This window comes from Geospiza fortis, unplaced genomic scaffold (assembly GCF_000277835.1).
Source record: "Geospiza fortis unplaced genomic scaffold, GeoFor_1.0 scaffold138, whole genome shotgun sequence".
Classification (NCBI taxonomy): Eukaryota; Metazoa; Chordata; class Aves; order Passeriformes; family Thraupidae; genus Geospiza; species Geospiza fortis.
Window position 1 is genome coordinate 7,071,778 of NW_005054307.1, and position 26,143 is coordinate 7,097,920.

Sequence of the window (26,143 nt, forward strand, 5' to 3'; positions counted from 1 at the left end):
CACCGTCGTCCTGAGCGGGACCCGCGACTGCTTCCTGCACCTGCCGCCCGCGCTGGCCTCTCTCCTCCGCCTACAGCAGGTAGCGGGGCGGCGCCGCTCGGGGCCCGGGCGCAGGGACACCTCAGGCAGGCAGGGAGGATTACGTGAGCGCAGCCCCGCATCCTGTCACCATGGCTATACCGAGCCCTCCTCCCCTCGCTCACGACTCAGCCCCCCCGCAGCCGGGACCCCTCACAGGGAGACATCGGGGAACCCCTCCTTCCCTCGCCTCCTGCGTGGTTCCGTATCGTCATCAGTTCCTAATAAAACGCGGGAATTTTTCTTCCCCAACGTGGTCTGGCACTGTGGGCATCTGCGTCTCTATCATCACTCCCTATTTCATACCAGTTTTCCCCGTAACTTGCTAGCATTAAGCGAATAATGTGCAGATGTGTAATTTAGGTGGGGGGAAGAGGTGACAAATCCGTGCAGAATCCTCCTTTTTGCTGTACACAAATAAAATATGTCACTATAGAAAGGCCCTCCCGTCACGCAGAGCCTTGCTGAAGACGCGGGGTCAGCTCTAGGGAGTGCACCTTACACTGTAAATAACATTTCACACGTGGAAACGGGAGCAGAGACACTGTGTGCCTCTTGTGCCATGCACGCAGAGCTGAGTGCCAGCTGAACGGGGTGGAAAAGGGCAGGAATGAGCTGAGAAGGATGCGAGCAAAGCTCAGGAGAGCTGGCACAGCATCCCTGGGCCGAGCAGGCCTCCCTCGCGAGGGTAACCTCCTTTTCTCAAGGCCAAAAAGGGCATTTCACAACAGGAAAACAACATAGGCGTGTAAAACCTGCTCGTTCACCTTTGGAGTAGTTTAGGAGGTTGGTGGAATTGGAAGAAATGCGGTATTAAATGTGAGCTTCATTTCAGCTGCAGTTTCCGAGTGTTTTACAGATCTGCTGTCAAGAGAGAGGAGAAAGGAGTGCAGTTGCTTTGAAGTCTTATAGTGTCATTCTGTACACAGTTTATTGTGCTGCTTTTACATCCTGCTTTTGTTTAACCTGAGCTGCTAAATGAAAAGAGAATCTCAGAAAACTTGATAGGAATAGCATCTTAAATACATCTCATGAATAAAAATGTTCAAAAGGGGATAAATGGAATCAAAAGCTGAATCTAATTGCAGAAGATATTAGAAAAGTTCTTCAGTTTGACATCAGAATACATGGGCAGTTCTGAAACAGATTGATGAAATAATTTTGGTCTGAGTAAATGTGATTTTTGACTTATTCTAAATATGTCACGGAAGCACTCTTGGAGACCATGTAAATATTATCATTTTTGTGAAATCAAAGTGCACGTTTATTTATTTTCCTCATTTGGGAAATGCAAACATGCAGTTACACATTTCTGTAAAATATTTTTTGATACCCCATCATGCAGAAGAAAGAAAAAAGAAATAATTTTCTTACTTAAAGATAGTCCATAAAAATAGAAAGCTGTTTAAGAATTTAAACCAGCATTCAGTTCTGTGGTGAGAGTATGCAGGCAAGGTGTAAAATCCAGATAATAGCTTTAATTCCTTTGATCTCTCTAATCAAATATGGTTTAGGTTGTCTAATAGTCATCTGTTTTAGCTGGTTTTATATAAATTTATTTTCTTTCTTTGAAACTCATAGGGCCAAGCTGTGAAAGTATCCTGTGCTCATCAGCCAGTATTTTTGAGCTGGATGGAAACCAGGCATCGAGGTCACCAGGGTGAAAATATTGCAGAAATTAACAGACATTTGGCAGAGAAACTTGGCATCACAGATGGAGAGCAGGTTTGAAATGCTACCTTTGTTTTCTATTTAAATAAAGAGTATATTGGAAGGTAAGTGAAAAGGTAATACTACATGAGTTAGCTATGACCTTGTTTCATGTATTTAGACAGTTCTTCATTTACCTCTGCTCATGAGAAAAGTTAACTATCATGAAATGTCTCGAACAGGAAAAGATTGGCTCATTAAACCATTAACATTTGCCTAAACAGTGTTAGGATAGGCTTCTGGGTAGGTCTTTGCAGGGCTGTAACAACTATCATCAGTGACATTAATTTTAAGAAAATACACTTCTAAGCAATTGAAAAATTTGGAATGGGAATATTTGGTTTGGAGCTCCTGTAATTTTAAAGTAGCTATTGACTTTCTTCATATTCTTGTTTAACTTACTTGGGGTTTAAATTTTCATCTCTTTTTCGCCCCTTCGCCATGTATCCCTTTCTCTTTGAATAATTGTATTCACCTCTTATGGATATCTGTCTGTCTGTCTATCTATCTCTCTATCTGTCTGTCTCTCTACTCTTTGTACATTCACCTCTTACCCCTGAACACTCTGTTAAACTTCTCATAAATTATTCTTTCATTGAGTGGAAGTTAGAGATGCCCAAGAGGCAGCCAGACTTTTCTAACACGGAACTACTAAAATCTCAAAATCAAGGGAATTTTTTTTGTATTACTAGATAGACATTTAAACAAGCAGAATAAAAAAGTACTGCTTTACACGGTGTCATTGTGTAGTATATTGCTATTTGCCTATTCTCTTGTATACAAAATTTTGTTCAACATCATAGAAGACATCAAAGAGTGTGGCTCAGAGCAGTGTGTTATGTTACTTTGTTTACTTTTAAAACCTATTTTCTCTAGAAATTATGTTTCTGTTTGCATAAATTTCCAATTTAGTAGTTGAGCAGCTGGGCATCTACCCTTTTTATTTCTAGCAACTAATAGCCTTCAACAGGAAAACAGTTGACAAAGGAAACCTAAGAAAACCTCACCCAGGAGTTGCTGGGAATAATCATCTGTACAATCGAATAAATGCACGATTAATTAGTTTCATCATTGTTTTGGATTCAGGAGTTACATGTTTGGTGTATGATATTCTTTTTGCTGGGCTGGGGAAAAGATATTCCTCTCAATTATTGCTTTAAACTAAGGACATAGAGGATTTCAAAACTGATTGTTACTTTTGTAAAAGGTGACCTAACGTAATTCTTTCAGAGGACAGGTATCTAGTTTTATGTCAGGAAAAAAATAGTGACGTTTCTTTGAAAGTTAATTGCAAGATCTTGTTTGCAAATTGTTTGGGTTTTTTGGGGTTTTTTTTTGTCAAATGAAAACTTTGGCAAAAACTGACTTTTGAAGTCTCTATTTAATGCATTCTGAAAGACCTAAGCCACAACAGCTTTTACCATTCCTCCTGATTCAGATGATATTAAAACTGTTCTGTGGAGATGGGGCTGCTTCCTATGAAACCATTCATTAAGGAGCTGGGCTTGCTTTTCTCTTGTACTTTTTTCCTTATTTTACAGCTGGTTCTAAATTTATGCGCAAGTGAATTAATTTTTCAATTTTCTAAAATCCTGGGGACTTAAAAATAAAGATTTAAAAATGGAAAGATTGTGATGTGATCAAGGTGTATTAAAAATGGATTGTTTGTTATCAGCTGATAAACTCCGGATGCTTTTAATATTCACTGCTTATTGTTGTCCCTGAGCCTAATGGGATCCATTTCCCATCCATTGAGCATTCATCTGCTTATGTCATTAGGATGGTGTGGGTTCCAAGTAGTGAAAACATGTAATGAAGGAGATGTCAATTTTCTAGTTGAAATAAAGATAGACCTTTTATATAAAAAAATAAGTTAAATATTTTGGTGTTACTTTTGCCAGGTGTTTCTTGAACCCTGTTCCCATGTGTCCTCTTGTCAGCAAGTAGAAGTGGAACCACTCACAGCAGATGATTGGGAAATTCTGGTAATAAAACCCCTTCCATTGTTCATGTTTTTGTCTTACAGATTACAGAGATTGTGACTCAAGCAGTTTTTCGCACAATGCCCCATTCCCTTCAGCCTCTAAAAAAACACTAAATGTGGTGGAGTTTAGTTGTATTTTATGTTTGTAATGGTGCATTGAAAAGAGACGTATGGGGTTTTTTCTTCAAACAAATGTTAAAAAGATATGCACTATTTAATTTATAATGGTGTCACATTTCCCCAGGAACTGCATGCTTCCTCCCTTGAAAGACACCTTCTGGACCAGATTCGAGTGGTGTTTCCAGGAGCCATCTTTCCGGTCTGGGTTGAGCAGCACACTCATGTTTACATCAGAATTGGTAAGCAGCGCTCAAGGCTCTCGGGGCACCTCCAGGAAGCTGCTTTGCAGGGGTAGATGCATTCATTGGCATCTTTTGCTCGTACTTAGGTACACTTGTGCCAGCAGCCCCATATGGGAGATTAGAGCCATGCACGGAGCTTCTGGTATGTCCCAAAACACACGGACCTGAGGAGAATATCACCAGCACACCTGCCACAGAAAGTGACATCTTGCTCAAAAATTTTGTGAAAAATAACATGGAACAAGAAGAAACATTAAAGGATCCTTTTGCCAAACAACCTTACTTAAAGCCTGGAGCCCTTGAACAGAGTAAGACTGATGCAAACACGACATTTGGCTCAAATGTTCTCCCAAATATATGGAATTTCATAGGGAACATTTTCTCTAATACATCTGAGCAGAAACAGAAGACTTCGTGTGATAATGATGAAATGAGCATCTTCAAAGACAAGCGACTGAACTTAATTCACATGGATTCCATTTTTAGAGTATGTCAGTCCCAGCCTCCCAGCGTACAGAATGTATCCACCACTCATGAATTTCTGAAACACAACGCTGTTCATGTTTTTCCATGGAATTTAGAATATGTTGATTTGGATCCAAATCCTGTAGTATCTTATGGGAAAATTAACGAGCTGCTTTCCCCAAGACAGCGTCATCAAGAAGCAAAACAAAATTTGCCACTTGAAAAGCAAAATCATTTGACTAGTACACAAGACAAAAACCCTTCTAATTCTATTAGCGGTGAAGCATCCAGTGAGGGATCTGTTGTTCAAATTGTTTGGAATGGATTTGAAGACCTAAAGAGTGTCATAGAGTATGGCCATGATGGGGGAGCCCTGCATGTTGGAAGAGTTTGGGTCAGTTTGAGCATACTATATTATTTAATAATATTTTCTATTGGATAGTCATGAACTGGCTACTTAAAATGTGGTTTTGGGCTGTAGACTTTGTGTTAATCTCTTGAGTTTACTAGAACGAAGTACTGTTTGCTAGAGCTGTGCTTTGTACTCATTCTGGACTACATTACTTTCCATCATGCTTCAAGATGTACAGTGTACTCTGGGTTTCTGCACACTTAGCATTTTTACACCAAATGAGGAAAATGCTTCAGCATTTCTGAAGGGAATATATGCTTTCTTCACAACCTGCAGGTAGCCATTGTATTAACGAGAAAGTGAAAGTACCTATTTACATACATTCAGTATGTGAATTTATTATGTGGCTCTTCATCAGTTAACTCTTTGAAATGTGTGTTGACCTAGGGGTCATCAAAGGGTAAAGTAATGGGGTGATGTATCCTAGTGCTGCATAATGTTTGTGAATCCTTTTATACAGTCTTTAAAATATGTCTTGAAGATTAATATCCAATAACCAGCTTGTATAATTTAGACTGTTCTAGTTTTCGTATGCCGTTTTGCCAGGTGGCACCAGTCTGGGTATGGCGATACTGATGTTTCAGCTTGTTCTGATAGAACTACTGCCTGTTCTTTCTTTCCTGGAAGCACATGTGGGATCAACAAAGACAAACAAAATGTGCTCCAAATCACCATTTGACTATTTTGACATAATACAATTCTCACCATTCACTCATTGCTGTGTTAAGAATGAGAACAAGAGCCTGCAGTGGTCTTTCCCATGAAATCTTTTGACAGACATAACGATTATCCAAATGCCAGCTATCATAAAGTCTCTCACAGTTAACAAATATTTATGACATGTTTTCAAATTGGTGTAAGTTTTAAAATAACAGATTGAAAAGGAGTTTCCTTAAAAGGGCAAACTGACTAGTATGATTTAGGGAGGCTGCGTTTTCTGTCTCTCTGGTGCAGGGGTGCTTAGTTTTGGTCTCTGTAATGGTCTATGTATATTTACCTACCCGCGTGAAATAATTTTAATCAGCAAATGAAACTAAATTGTTGTTTTTCTCCTATACTAAGAGCATTCTCACAATGTTCTAAGAATTTCTTCTACTTCTTTTTTGAACTTCGAGTTTATTAAATTAGTAGAAGGTTAGCTGTTCTGAGCACTTTCACAAATAGGATGAAAGATAACTAGAAGTGTGCATGTAAGAGTAAGATTTGGATATCACTGTCAATGTTATAAATTCCTTCTTAATTCTCTTGAGGTTCCATTAGTGAAGAAGTTGATGTAGTATTATATATGCATTGTTATAACTAGCTTACTTTCTAATGCTTTTTTTTGCTTCTATTTTAAATTTTTCAGATGGCAGATGATCTGAGGAAAAAACTACATATTGCAATACATTCAACAGTCCGAATTAAGTCAGTTGAATCTATTCCTAAAATTCCTGTATCTCTTACACTGCAACCCAAACAGAACTTAGTGAGTTGGTATTACTGGTCACATACTTGTTCGTATATTGGGAAACTGATCATGTTGCTTTGGTCAAACTGGGGGTGGGGGGGTGGGAAGGAGGGCATTGTGTTTATTTGTTTTAATTTGTTAGATGATGTTCTTTATAGAAATAATTCCAAAGGATTTTTTGGGGGTATAATTTTTTGTTTTTTCTTTTGACTATGTACATTTAGGTTAATAGATTGCTATGATCTACTTGAACAGAGCTTATCTAGTATTTGTATTTTGATTAATGTACTGTAAACAGGGTTCTTTTTATAGAGAAAGGGTATACGAGAAAGAGAGGGGTGTAGTGAGCACCTGAGATAAGTCTCAGGTCATTATCAGTGCATATCTTCAAACCTAGGGTCTGAGCAGTGCCCTTGGACCTGGGAAGGCAGATAAGTAAAACAAAAATAGAAGTTCTTTGTCACCCTCATATCAGTGTTCTGAAGGAAGAATCTTTAGAGGTGGTCTAATACTCAGCTGTGGCCGTAGCAGGGGCTGCACAGATGTTTTCCCAAGAGCAGTTGATAGAAATGGTGTTTGTTGGCAAAATACTGTTTTCTAAATGAATAAAAGTCTTACTTCTTCTTCCATCTCTCTGCTGCCATAAGAGAAACAAATGCCTCATGCATTGGAAGAAAACAATTTTACTTACAAAGACCTGGTTTTGTTTTATTTACCTTCTTCCTTTTTCCTATTTAGCATAAAGATATACACGAAGATGATGTTAAATGTGCATTCAGTTCTTGGCTGCAGGATTCCACTACTGATGATCACCCATGGATAATGACAAGCACAGACTGTGTACATCTGTCTGTTAAAGAAGGCAAGGATAATACTGTCCTGTCTACTGTGGAATTTACTTAGCCAGTATGCCAATTAATTTCTGCATACACCTTTTAACATAACTGATACCTCTTCACACTGAAAGTGTAAGCTTGAGTTAACCCTTAATAATGATTAATCTTTTTTAGTCTTTCCTTTTGGATTATATTGTAGCAATATTTAAATCTGTCTTATCTTGTGATGAACAAAAAATGAATTTATTTGGAGTTTTAATAGTTGTTCATTGTGTTTTTACAGGAATAGAGGAGTTTGTCCTTAGTGCAGCACATCCCGTGCACGTTGAAGAAAATAAGTCTGAGTATATTTTTATACTGAGTCCCAGTTTGCTGCAAAAGACAAATATACAAGTAAATATCACATAGTATCAGGTATCAAGTAATTTAAATTGTTATACTTGTTTAAAATTGATTGCATTTTGTATATGTTTCAGTGTCCCCTTTAAAGTAAATAATGTCAGTCTTTTCATAAAGTTATATCTGCATTCTCTATGTCATTTTGTAGCTTGAGGGCCTGCTGAAATTCCAGGCATGCCATGCTTGTCACTGAGTGTCATAGAGTTTGCACATCAAACTCTGAGAAAAATCAGTTAGAAGAGAGGAGAGTCAGTACTGTCCAAATTTGAATATCCTTACACTTATTTATATATGTACCATCCTCATACGTAGTTGTTCTCTCCCTTGGTAACTCACCTACCACATTCACCCTGCCTTTTCTGTGGTATAGCTTGCCTTCTGTTTCTTCCATATTTCATTTCTCAGGAGAATAAATGTTTCTATTTAATATGAGAATTACTGCTTCCATTAGTAATTCCAGTTGGTCCACTGCCCATTACTTCAGGGTTATGGTTATAGGAGTGGGATCATGTTTTCTTAATTTTTAAACATACAGTGAGTTTTAGTGGAGAATTAAAGGTGTTTTTGGCTGTTTAGAATAGAACTTACCTGCAAAATTTAGAATTGCTATAAAATAAAATAAAATGAGCTTTGTTTTACTGGTACTGAACTATAAGAAGGCTTCTAGAATTTGTTCACATGACTGAAACTAAGATGAAAGAGCAAAATGCATTTCTTAATAGCTGTGTCAACATCTCCTACTTGCCTGTTCTTACCTGTGAACCTCTGCAACCCCTGTTTGCCCACCCAGCTTTCCATGCTAGCTCCCCAGTGAACAAGATGGAAAAATTCATGCCAGGTGTTTTGTCAAGTTACTTTTCACCCATTCAGATTCCTGATCAGTTTCACTATTCTGCCTCATGAGCTGTCCTGCCAGGAGGACAGGGGAAGAGCTTCAGGTAGGGGAAAAGACAGCCTGTTATAAACAGCACTTGGCCCAAAATTAATCTTACATTATTAAATTACTGTCAACACTAGATTGTGTTTTGAAAGTAGTTGTATCCTTCCATTTCAACAATGCACCTTTCAAGCACAGCAAAGGATACATGCAGTGTTTTCTTTGCACAAGTCCAGAAATGTCTGGTCACTCCATAGCCTTCTTCTGTAGTTATATTTCATCTAAAGTCCTAACTCTCCTTTGTTGTAGGTTCTTTTACATCCTCTAAGTAGAAAAGCTGATGATGACAAGCAGACACCCATGCCTGATAGAGACAAGAACCTTCCATACCACAAACTAAGCGATTTAGGGTGAGACATTTTTGTAGGAAAAAACATGGGAGGGAATGGGAATGAGAATTAGGAAAAAAATAGCATTGGTGGAAAAGCAGACTTCTTGGAAACTATGCCAGATCTAAGCAAAACTGTGCATCTTTTGGCTTGTGTCAGTTTTCGCTGTTCTAAGTAGTATGAAAAGACTTCTACATAGCAGCAAGGGACAGTGGGGTGGTTTTAGCTGGGATGTTCAAATATACAAAATTTTTAAGTTGCAGTCTGCCAATGCATGCCCTCCATTAACTTCTACCTGTTTTGTTCAGCTACATTTAATAGTAAGGATCTCAAAGAACTGTAGTTCCTAAAAGTTTTGTTGCAATCATCAGCTGAGGAGAGAAATGCAGAGTGCTGTGGTCATAATTACAAGGGAAAACAGCAGTACTGTGTAGCAAATGTGAAGGGATGGGGCAGAGGAGACATGAGAGGCTTGGAGTGTTGTGATAGCATGCTGTCAGTGCTGGGAAAGGCAACTGAGAATAGTCTGACAGCATTCTAACTCCCCCATAGTGCAAGCTTTTCTGCCTACAGAGTGTGCTCTGGTGCTACCCCAGGCCATTTAATGTTTCCTTTCCCCTACAGAGGAGTGGACAAATTAGGAGCATCTTTATTTGAACACATAAGCCACAGTCTTCTGGGGCGCCCTTTATCTCAAAAGCTGGCTGCTAATGCTGTGGGACTGCGAAGTGGAGGGGTGCTTCTCACAGGAGGAAAGGTACTCACTTCTGCTTTCACCTGCAAACCCTTGCACGTTGTTTTCCATGGTTGCAAACTGGTTGACATTAGTTTTCTTTGATATTGTGCACTGAAGATACTTTGTTCTGAAGAATAAAGAGCAAGCTGAAAATAAGAGCAGTTAACTGAACAGAGATAATTTACTAAAACATTATCTCATACACACACACATTTTGAAGATTGCTACCAATGCAGTTTCAGTAGGGGATTAATCTACTTTGTGTTTATATTATGATAAGCACCTCTTGTCTTTGAATTATATGAAGAAAAATGAGTATATATTTTCTCTTGTATTCTAACATAAAATGGTAGTGGAGTTGATACTGTTATTTTGCTGTTGCCTGTTATAGTGATCCATTTAATACCATATGCCCCTGAGCCTAGCAGATGTCTTAACACTGAACTCAATGGAATCAGAACACTGTACTGGATGTATCCACTCTGAATTTCTTTGTTTCACTTTGGGGCTTTAGTCCCTACCAAGTGATACAGAGACAGAATACATATGTGCTTTGACTGAGGAATAAACCCAGTGTGTATACAGCTTCCCCAGCTTGTTGACTAGTGGATACTGTGACAAAAACATAGAAACACATTGCCTCTGTCAATTTACTTTAGCTCACATTTATTTTTGTAGGGAAGTGGAAAGTCAACATTAGCAAAGGCCATCTGCAAAGAAGCTTTCACAAGACTGGATGCTCATGTAGAAGTAATTGATTGTAAAGCTTTAAAAGGTATGACAAAGTTTATTTTAATCTCAAATGTTTGCTGTACAATAGAGGCACAGTTATAAAGTTACTATATTTGGTCTGAATAATTTTTTTAGCATTTTTGCTGTTTTCACAAGGATGTTTGATGCCCCACAATTGCTATCTTCAACAGTCTGATGAAAATACAGCTACTGTAAGTTAATTTCACATTTCCATCAGTTTCTGTCCCACATACCACCAGCGATTCAAACCATGCTTGCCATGCTAATTTCTAATTGTTACGAAATAGGAAGAAGTTGCAAAAATTGAACTGTGTTTTTTCAGCTGTGCTAGCTGGAACAAATGTTTTGTTAACAAACCACAAGTGTTAAAGGATACCCGTACTCAGTGAGAGGATAACGCAGGCACCAAAGAAGGATCAAATGACCAACTGAAACCTGATTTATGGTGGCATATTTACTAACCTAGTGTATTTGGCATTAGGCATCTAACACTCTTCATTAGAGATGATGAGATGACTCCTTAGGCTTTGTGAGTTCAAAATAATTATTTTACGCGAAGATGGAAGAGCACAAAGGAGGCATTTTTGTGCTCTTGCATTTCACTGGCTTTTCTGAATAGTCTTGCTGCTACAAGGGCAGAAAATACTCAACTGTTTTCTTACAGAGCCCTTGTATTTCCTCACTATATTCTTTTTACTAAAATCACTACTTAAGCTGGAGCTCCTTGCACCAGAGAAAAGGGGAAAGATTGATCATGAGCTAGGTCCTTTGCTCTGGAAAATTATTCCAATTGCAGGATTCTTTAGTAGCTATTTTAGAATGCTGCTGATATTTCTCTGGTTTTAACTGTCTGGAAATTAGATTTGTAGGCTTCTATAGTGGCTAGTAAAAGATGATTAATCTCATTTTAGAACATGTGGAACCTTCTAGTACTTTTTTGATTTAAGATGTGGACTCTCTTCTTTAGTGATTGTTGATTCTGGTTTCATCTTGGTATCTGGATTTATAGATGTGAAGTCAGAATAGACAAAATAAAACATTGTGAGCAAGATGTAGTCACTCTGATCTTTTTCCTGATATCTTGTGTAATTCTAATAGTATTTTGTTTTAGGAAAAAGATTAGTAAACATAAGGAAACATGTGGAAGAAGCTTTTTTAGAGGCAGCATGGAGACAACCATCCATTCTTCTGATGGATGATCTTGATCACATTGTCGGAGTGCCTTCTACACCAGAGCATGAGAACAGCCCTGAAACTGTTCAGAGCAATAGACTTGCTTATGGTAATACTGTTCTACCTTTGTCTAGATAGAAATATAATGCAACTTAGAATTTCTTATCACTTGAGTTGTACAGTCGTACCTGAACAATTCTGTCTGTGTCATTATTGCCTCTGGACCATGTGATATTCAGGCAGAGACTCACAGATTATGGTATGTAGGCATTTGTTGATCCCTAGCTGAATCAAAATAATGCACTCTGGATCTTGGAGCAGTCCTTGCCAATGTGCATCCACCACTGCTGCTAGTAATGCCTGTTGTCAGTACCACTGCCAGTGCTTGAGGCTTCTCTGTTCTTTTTTTAATTACTTACACAGCCAAATTCATTGCAATTGAGTACAAACTGCAGCTAAACCTTTAACTGATCATTTCTGATAAATTGATTTTTTGTTTTCCATAATTATTATTTTTAATTACAGTGATACATCAATTTGATACTTACTGATGTTGAGAACCAGCTCATTTTAGATGAGTACCATCTTCTTTATCATCCTACTTAGTATACATTGTAGAACTTCTGTTTTACAATGTAACAAATGACAAATGTTAAAAACAAGATGATCGGTCGTAGTTTGACATCCTGTATATGGTTCCCTTTTATTCCTGAAAGTCTAGGCAATGCTAAGTTGCAAATGAAATGTAAATAACCAAGATTAATAAAGCCGTAGCCTTCCATTTCTTAGCTCAGTTTGAGGGAGTTAGAATAATTTTTACTGAAATACTTCTGAAATTAAGAAAATCTTACTATAGTTTCTTCCTAAAAATGTGCTAAGTTACATAGAGAATTGTTTGGTTTTCTTATTACTTTTACTTAAAGGTATAATGCATACAACAGAGCTTTAGAGTTGTAAAGATTTTTTCTTGACAATCTACCTTGCATCCTTAATTTTTTTTTTACTTTTATGTAATACCTTTCTCCTGGAGTGCTTATTTTCTAGGCTTAAGATCTGGGTTTTTTCCCTAAACTTTTTTATTTGCATGGAAGGAGTAATAGCATACAAAAGTAGATGCCATCGGTGATGTTACAAAATCAGCTTTTAAAAAGCACTTCTGATGGCATTTTCTTAATGGAATGTGCTGTCCTAGAGAGAATCACTACATCTTTTTTTTGTTGTTGTTTAAAACAACTGTAAACATGGGAATAAAAATAACATGTTACAAAGCTGTTATATTTTGTGTGCACTAGTGCTGCTCTCTGGGTTAGGGTTATTTTTGTTCTTTTGCAATTCATGGAGCAATATCTTTTGTGTTTAGTTTTGAAAGATCTGATGAAAGAAGTTATTTCCATGGGAAGTTTGATTGCATTAATTGCCACGAGTCAGTCTGAACATTCCCTTCATCCTTCCCTGGTTTCAGCACAAGGAACTCATATATTTCAGTGCTTCAAATGTATCCGATCTCCAGATCAGGTAAATTCAAATAAAAATACTTAAAATGTTGTTTGCCTTCCCAACAGCAACAAATATGATGCTGGAACAGCTGCAAAAATAGTAGGTTACACTTGAAGATGAGAAAAAAATCTAGAAATCTTAGAAATTCTTTTGTGATACGTAAGTACCTCCGAACTTATAGCTGTCATTTTAAAGTTAAAAAAAAATAAGAGTAATCCAGTGAAAACTCACAGTTGGCCCCACTCTTCAGTGGTAAGAGAAGAGTGTATTCAAAGGACATTTCAGTTCAACATGAAGCAAGTCAGGTTGTCTAACACCGGTGAGATATGCATGTCTCCTTGTTACCTCCAAGGGGATGCTGAAGGAGCAGCTTTGTAGAACATGTAAGTCATCAAGTTAGAGAAATGAAATTAAATGTATGTTTTTCCACAGCTCAGTGTAATAAGTATGTCCCTAGCACATGCATTTAAAAAATGTTATTAAAACTAAATGTTAATTTTATGGGACAATTTTAGGTTTGTTTCCATATTAATATTATTCCTCTACTTTTGAACATAGTCCAATTTGAAAAAAAAAAAGGATAAAGAGAAGAATGAATAGTATTAACTTTCATGCAGGAGAAAGCAGATACTTTGAAACCCTCATCCCCTAATGACTCATTTGTATTTAGCATGAGTTGTTCCTGTCTGTGTGTCTTCAGTCACAGGCCAGCTGTTAAAAGCCACTCAGGAGGGGATGCTGTGTGAGATGCAGTTTAACTTTCTCCCACTTCCTACAAGTCTGCTTTAATTGTTTTTAATACTAATACTGAAATTAAGGATGAGTCAAGATCTCAAAAGATACCCTATTATTTGAAGTTTTTTTATCTAGCACAATATATTGCATCTCAAACATATTCTTTGCTCATGGTGACAAAAATAAGTGTGTTCTTTTTCCTGTGAAACAGAAAAAAAGGATGTAAAACAGTAGAATCTGGGGAGAGAGGGATGTTTCATTATTAATGTTGAATTTAAAGTAGCTCTGGTGAGGTGAATATTTAAAGTTATAAAATGGGTGAATTTATTGAAGTGCACCCGAAGCACTAGAATTTGTTTATATTTCTTGGGTTTGGTTATTTAAAGGGTTGGTGTTGTGCAAATAGTTAAGGAAATTTTAGTAAGTCATACCTGTTTTACTCTTTGAATTCCTGAACTCCATATAAAAACTCAATAAAAACCTCCATATAAAAACTCCATATAAAAACACCATATGGTAAACTCAATACACATTTGCTGCACAATTCTGTTTTTCAGAAGCAAAGATATGAAGTGCTGTATTCCATAATAAAGAAGAAATTGAATTCTGATCCAAAGGACTTCTCTGATCTTGACCTCCAGTGTATTGCAAAGGAAACAGAAGGTTTTGTTGCTAGAGATTTTACTATGCTGGTGGATCGTGCCATTCATACATGTGCTTCTAACCAGAATGCATCAGATAATGGTGGTATGTTGACAACAAAATCCCTTAATTCATAGTCTTACTTCTGTTATCCAGAACTGGTGGAATAATACAGAAAGAAACCCCCAAGTTTTTTTATTTTATGTTTAAAGTTTCTTTAATTGTTACATAGTGTAAGGAGTTTGTTACTGGCAGCCTGTTTGTTTGGGGTTTTTTCAGGATTTTTTTTCTTTGTTTTTTTAAAGCAGATTTGAACCTGTCAACTGTGGATTTTCAAACAGCTCTGAAAGATTTTACTCCATTAGCTCTGAGAAATGTCAACCTTCATAAACCTAAAGACCTTGGCTGGGACAGGATTGGTGGATTAAAACATGTGAAGCAAATGCTCAGGGATACGATCCTGTTACCTGCAAAGGTACTAAGTTCCTTTAAATTAGTTACTTGAATTTTGCACATAATGTTAGTAGGGAAGAATTATTTTTTTAAGGTTTGGAAAATGTTGGATAGAAAGATGACAGGCATGATTTTGTAGTTTTCCAATTTTCAACTGTCTTCAGCTACTGGAAAACACTTTCTCCTTCCCCTTCTCTCTTCCAAATACAAAAGGCAATGGCTGAGTTTTACTACAGAGCAAGTGTTGCTCTACAGTATTGGAGTATTGCCATACTTGCTTGCAGGGCTGGTGATTAGGCTCTGTAAAGACAACATTTCCAGCTGGTTTCTACAGTGCTTTTGCTAGAAGAGTATTTTCTTTCAGATGAATGCCAATCCATCAGTCTCATCTTATTTTACCTTGGCCTTTCTGCCTTGCTTAAAACTTGAATGTTGAGATGAGCCACTGAGCATTGACTTTTCAGAGAAATGACTGAATATTTGATCATATCATTCAGCAATTAAAATAGGAATTTAGAACTACTAGTATGGAGAATATAAAGCTCTAGTCTATCCCTATTCTGGCCTGTTTTGCTTGGTAGAAAACCCCACTTGTTTGTATTTTAGGTACCTGTTACACCTAGGAATCTAGTTCAGCCCCAGGTAAACTAAAAGCAGTCCAGATGAGCTGTTGGGATAATACTGGGGATATAATAAATCAGATGCATTCTCTTTAGACAAAAATCATCACTAGTCAGTGATGTTACAGTACATTACAGAATACTTGCTTATTTTAGAATATATCACATTGAAACTCTTTTCCAGTATCCAGAATTATTTGCAAACCTGCCCATACGGCAGAGATCGGGAGTTTTGCTGTACGGAGCACCTGGAACAGGAAAAACACTGTTGGCAGGAGTGGTTGCAAGAGAGAGTGGAATGAATTTCATCAGCATCAAGGTAGCAACAGTTTAAACTTAATTGGTTCATTTTATTAACTGAATGAAATCACTTTACATAATACCTGAAACTGTGTGCTTGTGAGGGCAGAATACCACAATAAGAAACTCGCATATAAGTGAGTCTCTGGATATTCCTCTGATTCCTGGAACTTCACAGTTTTATTACTGAGATTTTTTTTTCATATATTTATTCTTTAGGCAGAATTATAAAATTTAAGTAGGTGTTCTTAGTTTCTCATTTTTTTGTAGAAAGATCCCAGATTTTGATTCCACTGGACAGTGAAATTGAGCAATATGTTTTAAACATTTTTTAAATACAGTGTAAACCTTTGCCTTGAGATAATGTAACACATGTCCTGTTATGGTACAACAATGGAAATTATTACTTTTAAATAAGTTGAAATGAAATGGTTGAAAAATTCTTCTGGCTTATCTAGACCCCTTGGCTCTTCTGTTCAGAGATGACACCGTCTTGGTTGCAAGAAAATTGAGTCTAGTACACAAAGTATATGCTGATGTTGAATTACACATTAAAACTAAGAAATATGTCCTGAGTATTGTTTTCTGATTATATCTTTTTAGGGACCAGAGCTGCTTAGCAAATACATTGGAGCAAGTGAACAAGCAGTTCGAGATATATTTAACAGGTTTGTTTTGTAAAGATTTATGATCAATAAGTTTCACTGTGTTGAAGCACAAATAAATAATTTTGTTGTCTGAGGAGAGATATGGCATCAGATCACAAAAGCATCTGAAATAATCAGTTGTGCTGAACTAGATGGATGTATCTTGGCTGGTTCAACCTGGCCATCATTGTTAAAGAACTGCCCATTTTGGCTCCAGTGGGGAATGTGCTTTTGAAGCTGAACTCCCAGTTCTCTCCAGCTACAGTGCATTGGTTCACATCATAGAAATATCTTGGAAAATACATCCTGAATTCCTTTCAGATGTTTCCAGAAGACAGTACTCCAGTTGACTACTCCATGTAGTAATGCACACTCAATACCTGGGGTCATATTAAACTTGGTATTGAAGTCCTCAATGCCAGTAGTTCTTTTTTACAGATGTGCTCTTACTGGCCCTCAGTGCTCCCTATTGCCAACATATCCTACATAGCCTCTGCTTCTCAACTTATCATGTAGCAGTCTTTTTTTTAGCTGTCTGTAAGCCAAGAACTCATCTGCAGTGATTGAATTTTAGAGCTTTCATGTATATTAATATGACAGTTGAGCACTTAGAAATGATAAAGTGAGTGCTAAGTATGTCATAAAAATGAGCAGTGATTCTATTCCAGCCCAGTTTTCAGAACCTCCTAAATTTTACAGAAAGCAGATTTTCTATTCTGTCATTAACTACAACTGTTCTCTGAAGCAAAAAGCAATTACCTTCACTATTTCTAAGCAATTCTACCTGTGAATGAAACTTAAACAGAAAAATAAGTATTGCTCATTTTTTTCCCTTTTAGAGCTCAGGCAGCTAAGCCTTGTATTGTTTTCTTTGATGAGTTTGATTCTATTGCTCCTCGCCGAGGCCACGACAACACAGGAGTCACCGACCGAGTGGTTAACCAGCTGTTGACTCAGTTAGATGGTGTGGAAGGCCTGCAAGGTACCAATTCACCTGTGTGCTCCTTTTTATGCAGAAGTTAAGCAGATGTTAATGGCATTTTTTTGCATTTTCCTAAGGAGTTTATGTGCTAGCTGCTACCAGTCGCCCGGATTTGATTGACCCTGCTTTGTTAAGGCCAGGTCGACTGGATAAGTGCCTGTACTGTCCACCTCCTGATCAGGTGAGGAAACAAATAATTTCATGTGAGAGGCAAGGAAAAAAACAGACTAATGGGACTAATGGGTTTTATTCTCCTTTTCTTTATATGTAGTAGCATTTCAAACTTGGAAAAAGTGGACTTGATTTCCCAGCTCCAGTTATACAACAGGATAAATTCACTGATTTTAATGTCAGTGTGTTCACTTGGCTGTTTACCACAGTCTTCTGGATCCAGTCATATCCTGTGGATCTAGCTGATTAAAAAAAAAATAAAAATAGGGAAGTAATTTACAGAAAGAAACTAGATGCAGTGTAGTGTGTATAATGTTCTCCACCTTACTTTGAAGTATCAATCCAGTGGATTTGCCATTTGCTTAAACCATAGATAGTCCTCAGAGGTTGTACAATGTGTGTCCGTGATTCCCCACTTTATGAGAAAACATTAGTACTACTTATTTTCAGACTAGTTAATACATTTAATAAATACCACCACATCATTTCATTCTGAAACACGTATGATCATCCTGTCCCACCTTCTTTTTTTTCTTTTTTTTCTTATTTTTCTTTTTTTTCTTTTTCTTTCTTTTTTTCCTTTTTTTCCCCCTTTTTTTTTTTTTTCTTTTCTTTTTTCCCTTTTTTCCCCCCTTTTTTTTTTTTTTCTTTTCTTTTTTCCCTTTTTTCCCCCCTTTTTTTTTTTTTTCTTTTCTTTTTTCCCTTTTTTCCCCCCTTTTTTTTTTTTTTCTTTTCTTTTTTCCCTTTTTTCCCCCCTTTTTTTTTTTTTTCTTTTCTTTTTTCCCTTTTTTCCCCCCTTTTTTTTTTTTTTCTTTTCTTTTTTCCCTTTTTTCCCCCCTTTTTTTTTTTTTTCTTTTCTTTTTTCCCTTTTTTCCCCCCTTTTTTTTTTTTTTCTTTTCTTTTTTCCCTTTTTTCCCCCCTTTTTTTTTTTTTTCTTTTCTTTTTTCCCTTTTTTCCCCCCTTTTTTTTTTTTTTCTTTTCTTTTTTCCCTTTTTTCCCCCCTTTTTTTTTTTTTTCTTTTCTTTTTTCCCTTTTTTCCCCCCTTTTTTTTTTTTTTCTTTTTTTTCTTTTTCTTTCTTTTTTTCCTTTTTTTCCCCCTTTTTTTTTTCTATTTTAAAGTTCTGGTTTAGAGTAGGATCATTCAGATAAACAGAAGCATTTCACTTTTATCATGCTTTTCTTTACAAAAGGACATATGAGGAGCTGAGCTCACCTTCATATTTTTATGTATTTCATATATAAAATATATTTTTATGTATTTTATATATAAAAACCCAGATATTGACTCGATATATTAGAGAAATATATTCTCTGTATACTACATTTGGTTAAGGTAGTATCTTTCTAGCATTAGGGCAGTATCTTATTGAGAAAAGATCCTTCCTCCCTCAGAGAGGAAGTGGCTGGTGACAGGGCCAAAGCACCATCTAGCAGTCAGAACAAGGAAAATAACAGGTTACTTTACTGACTTTTTTTTTCCTTTTTTCCAGAATTCGCGCTATGAAATCTTAAAAGCTCTCAGTCATTCCCTGTCTTTGGCAAATGATGTGGACTTTCAGGATGTGGCAGCAAAAACAGAGCAGTTCACCGGGGCTGACCTAAAAGCTTTATTGTACAATGCCCAATTAGAGGCAATCCATACTAATTTAAATTTAGGTTTAACACAGGTAAATAAAACTAATATAAAAGAAGTCTCTCCTGTTTATGTTGATATGTTTGAAAGAGTTAATTGTGTCAACGGGGATTTTTAGCAAAATTATATTTTCTTGTATTTTTATACAGAGGATTAACATTTTAAAATGTTTGCAGAAAAATACAAGAATAATGTAATGAATTAGTTTAAATACTTCTTAAACACGAGGTTGTTCTCATTTAATGATAGATATTTATTGTTAAGTAGATATATGTAAGCCCAAATGTGTTCATCACTGTTGTGAGGAACAACTAACAGATTGACAGGAGGGATCCCACATTGAATTTCTTAGGAGCAGATAGCAAATTCAGTTTTGAGATGGCACATTTTAGATGATGGAGGAAATGAGAAATTGGTGGGTTTTGGGGAGTTGTGCCAGCAGATTGGATTTGACTGAGGTCAGGAGAGAAGTGACAAGAAGATGGCAATACCTGAAATGGCCAACTCTGCCTCATCTTCCAGGTGCCAGCTAGTACTTGAACTCCCAAAGTACAGGATTCCACCCTTGGTTTGTACCCCTCACTGGCAGATCCTTCCTCTTTTAGCCTCTGTTCAGCCACCTGCGTTCACATTTTTAATGCCTGTCCTCTGGTTCTAGCTGGAAAGGAGCAGGCATAGCCTCCACCACTCTGTGGCCAAAAGGAAGGGTTGGGTCAGGGGTGCAAAATGAAGGAGACCCTTGAATTCTTTTTGCCCTAGTTGTTACCAAGGAATTGGGCTCTGAGGATATGACTCTTAGTATTAAGAGTGGTCTCCAGCACGTCTTCCCTAACGCTCCCTTCACGTGTAACATCAGTAAGTAGTTGATACCTCATGGTTATCCATCACAGGAAGAGATTGTTATCTCAAGCAGTGGTGTCCAGAGTGATGTGCACACATCCCAGAGAAAGCACAAGGCAGTCCATTGATGTGCAGGAGGAAAATATTAAAACTTCAGTGGTACATGTATAATTTACAAATAATACCCATTTGCTTGGTAGAGAATTTTTGACTGATAGAGACCATCAGAGAAGTTTGCAGGCACCAATTTAAAGCAGGAATTCTGATTTCCACATCAGCATTTAAAGTGTGTTGGCTATAGACTAAAAACAAGTACAGCAGTTAGGCACTATAAAAGTAGACTCACTTCAGCCTCCTAGAGCATTTTACACAAGATACTAATTTGCTTGGTGGGTAAAGTAGAGACAGAAGTGGTGCAGTTCTACAACTCATACATGAAGTTTCCCAATGCTATTACTGAGAGTGTGAGGCAGTGGAAACAATAAAACCTTAAAATTACCTCCTAAAACTATATTTCTAGCATGAAGACAGAAAGTTCTTAAAGGTAATAGATTTTCTCAGGAAAACATTTAGAAATATACTCCTAGAGAAAGACAGATTACTACTAGAGTAAAATGTGTAATTGATGCTCTCATTTGCACTGTATATCAAATCTTTTCATGTATTTCTGATTGTAGTTTGTTATGAGTTAACTCTTGTAATGTTCTGGTTTTTATTACAGGATTTTGCATCTAGTTCTGATAGTGACTTCAGTCTCTCTTCCATGGTTTTTCTAAACCACAGCAGTGGCTCAGATGATTCAGCAACAGATGGAGATGCAGGGATAGAGCACTCTCTTATTTCTTTAGATATGTCTGACTTGCTTCCTGAAGATCCAAGGTCTAACATGTATCGTCTTTATTTTGGAAGCTCTTATGAATCAGAGCTGGGGAATGGCACTCCTTCAGAACTGGTAAATTACTCAATGTTTTGAATTTTCTAAATATTATTAATTGAGAAGCAGAAAAAACCATACCATTTGCCTGGTTCAGTTTATAAATACAATTATGTCTGCTTTGACCTTTAGACTGTCTTCAGATTATATTTAGTAGTTCACAGTGAGGAAGGGGATGGAAGGACATGATCTGAGAAAATACAATATGGACTTCTCTGCAACCTTGCAGGAGTTTAAAGTCAAAATCAAAAAATACTGATTAATACCCTACAATTAAGTAAATTCCATTCATATTAGATTTTACTCTCTGGTCAAATGGCTTGTTCCCTTCCGAAGTTTTTCCAAACACTAAAATAAGCTCTCGACTTTTTGGTAGTTGGTTTGTTTGTTGGTTTTTCTTTAACTTAGTTTTATTACTAAAGAGTGACAACCCAGCTTTCAAGAATTAAGTCACAGTCTCAAGAATCAATGAACCTTCTTCAGTTCCCAATAAAAGTGCATTAATAGAATAGTCAGACCATGGAATTGTGAAAAAGAACAGAACTAAACCTTAACTTCTATCATTGTCTTCAAGCAGAATTCCTGATGTTGCACATAAAGCAGCAGTTCTCTGGCCAGTTTGCAGGTAGGGATGTGCAGGTTGGCTGCCCAGCACCTGCACAGTGATCAGCTCATCTCTTGGCTGGCAAGTCAGCAAAACAGTGTATGCTGCCTCTGAGCTCCTTACAGTGAGCACACGATTTCAGAGTTTGTGTGTGATCTGTAGGAAACTCATTTTCAAAATTAATTTCAATCTGTTGTAGAACTGTTACTACAAGTAGTAATCAAAGTTCTTAGACTCTTGTTTTCAAAACTATCTTGCATTGATTCTTAAAGCCAAAAATAACTTTGACATTAGAGAACTACTGACTGCTAAGGTGCTTTGGTATATTTTATCTTGCATTATGGGTGATAGTGTTTGATTAATGTAACTTTAATGACTTAGTTTTCCTCTGACTGTGAAAATTCTTCAGCAAGGATTCTACAAGGACTTTGATCTCTTGAAGTTACTGAATTGGAAAGGGGCTTACTTATCAAGTGCACAGGGAATTTGGAGGTGATGAATATTTAAATTCCAAAGCTAACTACATAAACTCGTCCAGATTTCAGAACCACTGATTTTCCTTAGTAATTAAAGCAATGGACTTACCAGACTTTTATTCTTTTTCAGATGGGCCATTACAAAAATAGTTACATATTTTCCAGACATGAAACACTTCATTTTCAAATTTGGCCTTTTGCCCAAACATTTTGGCATATTAACTTAAATCTTTCTGTTCAAAAAATTACATATGGAATACATTTTAAAGAGAAAGGAGTCTTTTTGCCAGTGGAGGCAAGCTTATATTGAATTGTAGGCTAAATCCTAATAATGGAGTTGCTCCTTTGGGTCCATAATGAGTTAATGTATTTCCTCTTGTGATCAATTTAGAGCTCTTTGTGTTTGTCTGGTCCAAGCTCCATGACTTACGACTTCACCAGCATCGCTCAGAGAGATGTTGCATCCTCACAACCTGCAATGCTTAGAACAGCCTCTCAAGAAGGCTCCCTGGAGAACCAGGAGCAGCAAGCAGAGCACCTGAGGACAGAAATCAATGGTAGCAAGGCCAATTACAGAAGCAAGAATGGAGTATGGCACTTTTTAAAATTATTGTTTAGTCTTAACACTTCTCTGTTGTTTTTCCACTTCTTGGTATTTCAGTAAATAATTTCTGCAACAATATTAAATACTGTGTAATGAAAGTAGCGAAGATAAGTGATACTTAATTTGAGGAAAATAAGCCAAATGTTAGCATTCATGTAATTCAACAGTTATTTCTGTTATTTATTAATATGGAGGGGGGAAAGTTGTGACTGTTTTTTTAATGCATTTGTCTGTACATGTAATGGGGAGGTTCCATAGTTAATGATATTGATGGCACTGTGTTTCTGTAGAAATTTTTCATTGTCTGTTCATGGCTCTTTTCAAGGAGGACAGCACCCTAAATCAGTCAGTGCTTCCCAAGACCACTGTAACTATTACCCAGTCTCATCTGATGACTGCTCTGCAGGGAATGAGACCATCCATCAGTCAGGATGACTGGAAGCATTTTACTGAACTGTAAGTACTGGTTTTTTTTGTGAATTTTGAATTCAATGGAGATGTGGTCTTACCACATCCCTTATACATCAGAAATGCAATAGTTTTAAATAAATGTGAGGACTGGCAGCAGATAGTTGATAGCTTTTGACAGCAGTTTTTTAAGAGATATTAAGATACATAGTGGGAAAGGGAAACTATTTTACCAGTGAATTGTCTTATTCATGTAGGACCTAGAAATAGCAGACCAGGACCCCCTGATATTATGTTAAGAGCTATGACAGTGCAAAGAGGCTCTTTAGGTTCTAGGTCTTTCCTGCTTCCACTTAGTAGTAGCTCCTTGTATTTTCAAATGGCTGGAGTTTGGCCCTCTGTAGTGATCTTTGTAGCTGCTGTGTTTGGGAAAGGCAATAATCTGTAGAAGTATAAACGTACTGAAAAGGAGAATGTGTCTCCTTGGACTTGGAGACAAAAAACTGGGAAAAAAACCAAAGGAAGCAGGGCAGAGAGTTCTCTGAGTTAGGTGTGTGGGTGATAACTCTCCAGGTCCCCAGGTCTGAGGAGACAGGTACTTTTCATTTACTTAAATATCCGGAGTTCTGTGGTGCATTAATACGCATCTGAAGAGGCAGACACAAAAACCACATTTCATAAGAATTTGCTAATGTCTTTTTTTTGTTTCCAGGTATGATAATTTTCAGAATCCCAAGAAGAGGAAAGTACAGATTGGCGCAACATTTAGACCAGGCCAAAAAATGACTCTAGCTTAGTAACTTGTATTTGCTTGTAATTGCTAAACTGTAACTGGAAATGACAGATGTGATTAAATCAGATTATTTATATTCATATAGATTTATTAATGCAGCAGTTGAAGATAAGTTTCTTTTAAACTAATATGCTGTAAAATTATGTCACATTTTATTTTGAAGAAAATTGTCCTCCTTTAGATTGATATTAAATTTTTTGAGAGAACATTGGTTATGTTCTGTCCACTTGTTTATCATATAAACTTTTAAACTTTGGTTTTTATCAATTTACTTGGCACAATCTAACAATGATTTCCTGTCCCTGCTTACTCCCTCACAACAAATAGAATCTGGTCAAATAGATTGTAATATTAATGGGGGATATGTTTTTAAAATAGTCTATAAAACCATTCTCCAAGGGCCTTTGGAGGGCTTAGAGGAGGATGGTACTTCATATGTATATTAGCAGGCAACTAGACTAATATTTCCACAATATAGCAGGAAAAACCAGACCAAGATACTTGCATCTTGTTTTCTGCCACTGTTTGTTAATCAGAAGAATACCAAATTGCATTTCACAGCACCTGCACCTTCTTACCCCTGCTTTTTTTCCTGGAGACCACTAAAAATGTTTCAGATGCTTGGAAACTTTCTAATGTTACATCTGAAATTTTTCACAACTCTTGTCTTCCATGGAGATTGCTAAAGAGTTGTGTTCCTTAACTGATACGTAGATAACCCGGTCTTAACATAAGGAGGAAAAAAAACTAGAGATGTTTCCCATGAGTGTGTTTGACTCTTTCACAGCATTTTGCTTCCCCTTCAAAATAGTCTTCATCTCTAAGCCAAGGAAGTACTATATTAACATCAGTTCAAATACTTGCATTTGAAACTTCAGCCCAGTTAATTTATTGATTAGTTCCTGCAGTTTCTCAGGTATCAATAGGAGTTTTCACTTACTCTTTCACCTACTGGCTTAGATTTTTCAGTCAAGGATTCTTTCCTACATCCAGAACCTCTGTAAGAAGGTGGTCTTCTGGCTCTGTCTGTGCCAAAATTGTTTACAGAACCCTGTGGTTTATTACATCTTTACTTGGTAAAGAAATCTTTAGATATTACAAAAACATCCAGATTAGCCAAAATTAGCAGCAGTATCTGTTCTTCAGTTTAGGTCTAGATAATGGTTGTACAAAATTTCATTAGAAATGGAAAGTATTTAATGTTCCTGGTACTGATGATCTCATAATGTACTGATACTTAACTCTGAAAGGACCAGTCACAGGCTAATTGTGATGGTAGCAAAGACAGTTCCATAGATTTTTGTACTGTCCTCACACTGGGAGTCATTTAAGTGGAATTACTGTACTTCAGTGCCAAGAATTATATTGCAGAGTTAAAAAGGAAAGTTTGCTGTATGCCAAGGTCTTATCAGTCCTCAACCAAAATTATGTACTACACTGTCATGGAAAATGTTCTTAAAGCCGAGGAAGTCAAAGTTCCAAATCTCTGTCCTCCTTCTTCCATGCAAGGAATTTCACCAGTGAATGAGCTCGGTGTTAATTCAGACATTCCCCTTCAAATGTAACCTGGATGATGCTGAGGGCAGGTTCATGTGATCCAAGGAGGAGGTCACTGAATAACTACCTGCTGCTAGGTGACCTTGGCTACATTCTGAGTTACATTGACATCTCACCTTGGAAGAGAGTGTAAATGAAGCCTAGCTAAGATCTGTTGTAAGTCTGATGTTCAAGGAGCATTAAGCCTGTAGCTCAGAGGAGGGTAATGCCTTCTCTTCAAGTGTTATGCAATGTAGAGGCTCTTGCACAAGGCCTGGGAGGGAGAGGCACTCCAAGAGAAAAGGGACTGATGACATTAGTTTCACATTCTGTAGGGCAGTAGGATTTAGCTGCAATGGCTCATGATGATTGCACAGGCTGACAAGCAGTGCGTGTCATGTTTGAACCTGTTTTCTATTCTCCTCCATCAAGTCAAGAACTAAACCAGCTCTGTGAAGCAGCAATCTAGAGATGAACAAGTCCTGTGCCTCCTCACTAGTTCTCCTACCTCTCTTAAAGGATAATGATGTCTGTTTTTCTGGGTATATATTACAGCCCTTATAAAAGTTTGATAACCTGGGGTAACTTTTTTCTTTCACTTCACTTGTCACCAACATTGTCAGCTGTCAGTGATCTTTCCTCCA

General features: G+C 37.1%; 1 protein-coding gene across 2 annotated transcripts; it reads left to right on the forward strand.

The window, feature by feature from the left end:
- The first annotated feature begins 6 nt into the window (after positions 1-6).
- On the forward strand, positions 7-24,174 carry PEX1 (peroxisomal biogenesis factor 1). 2 transcript variants are annotated; one of them, XM_031066800.1, is made up of 24 exons: positions 7-79; positions 1,660-1,803; positions 3,690-3,773; positions 4,017-4,131; positions 4,221-4,993; positions 6,360-6,479; positions 7,200-7,323; positions 7,581-7,690; positions 8,883-8,983; positions 9,587-9,719; positions 10,377-10,473; positions 11,563-11,733; positions 12,985-13,139; positions 14,414-14,603; positions 14,807-14,973; positions 15,756-15,890; positions 16,475-16,539; positions 17,358-17,500; positions 17,578-17,681; positions 19,162-19,338; positions 20,866-21,096; positions 22,550-22,715; positions 23,088-23,218; positions 23,883-24,174. In XM_031066800.1, exons 2-23 carry the CDS (start codon positions 1,711-1,713, stop codon positions 23,195-23,197), a joined length of 3,564 nt encoding a protein of 1,187 aa, XP_030922660.1. In that variant the 5' UTR covers positions 7-79; positions 1,660-1,710; the 3' UTR covers positions 23,198-23,218; positions 23,883-24,174. The 2 variants fall into 2 exon arrangements, with proteins under 2 accessions (XP_030922660.1, XP_030922659.1); XM_031066799.1 differs by having other exon boundaries at positions 14,414-14,600; positions 22,550-22,747.
- Positions 24,175-26,143: the final 1,969 nt, after the last annotated feature.

Coding starts and splice junctions, on each gene's coding strand:
- PEX1 (XM_031066799.1), top strand. CDS start 1,711: ATGGAAACCAGGCATCGAGGTCACCAGGGTGAAAATATTGCAGAAATT. Junction 7,691..8,882: donor TGCAAAAGACAAATATACAA/GTAAATATCACA, acceptor CCTTTGTTGTAG/GTTCTTTTACATCCTCTAAG. Junction 19,339..20,865: donor TAAATTTAGGTTTAACACAG/GTAAATAAAACT, acceptor TTTTTATTACAG/GATTTTGCATCTAGTTCTGA.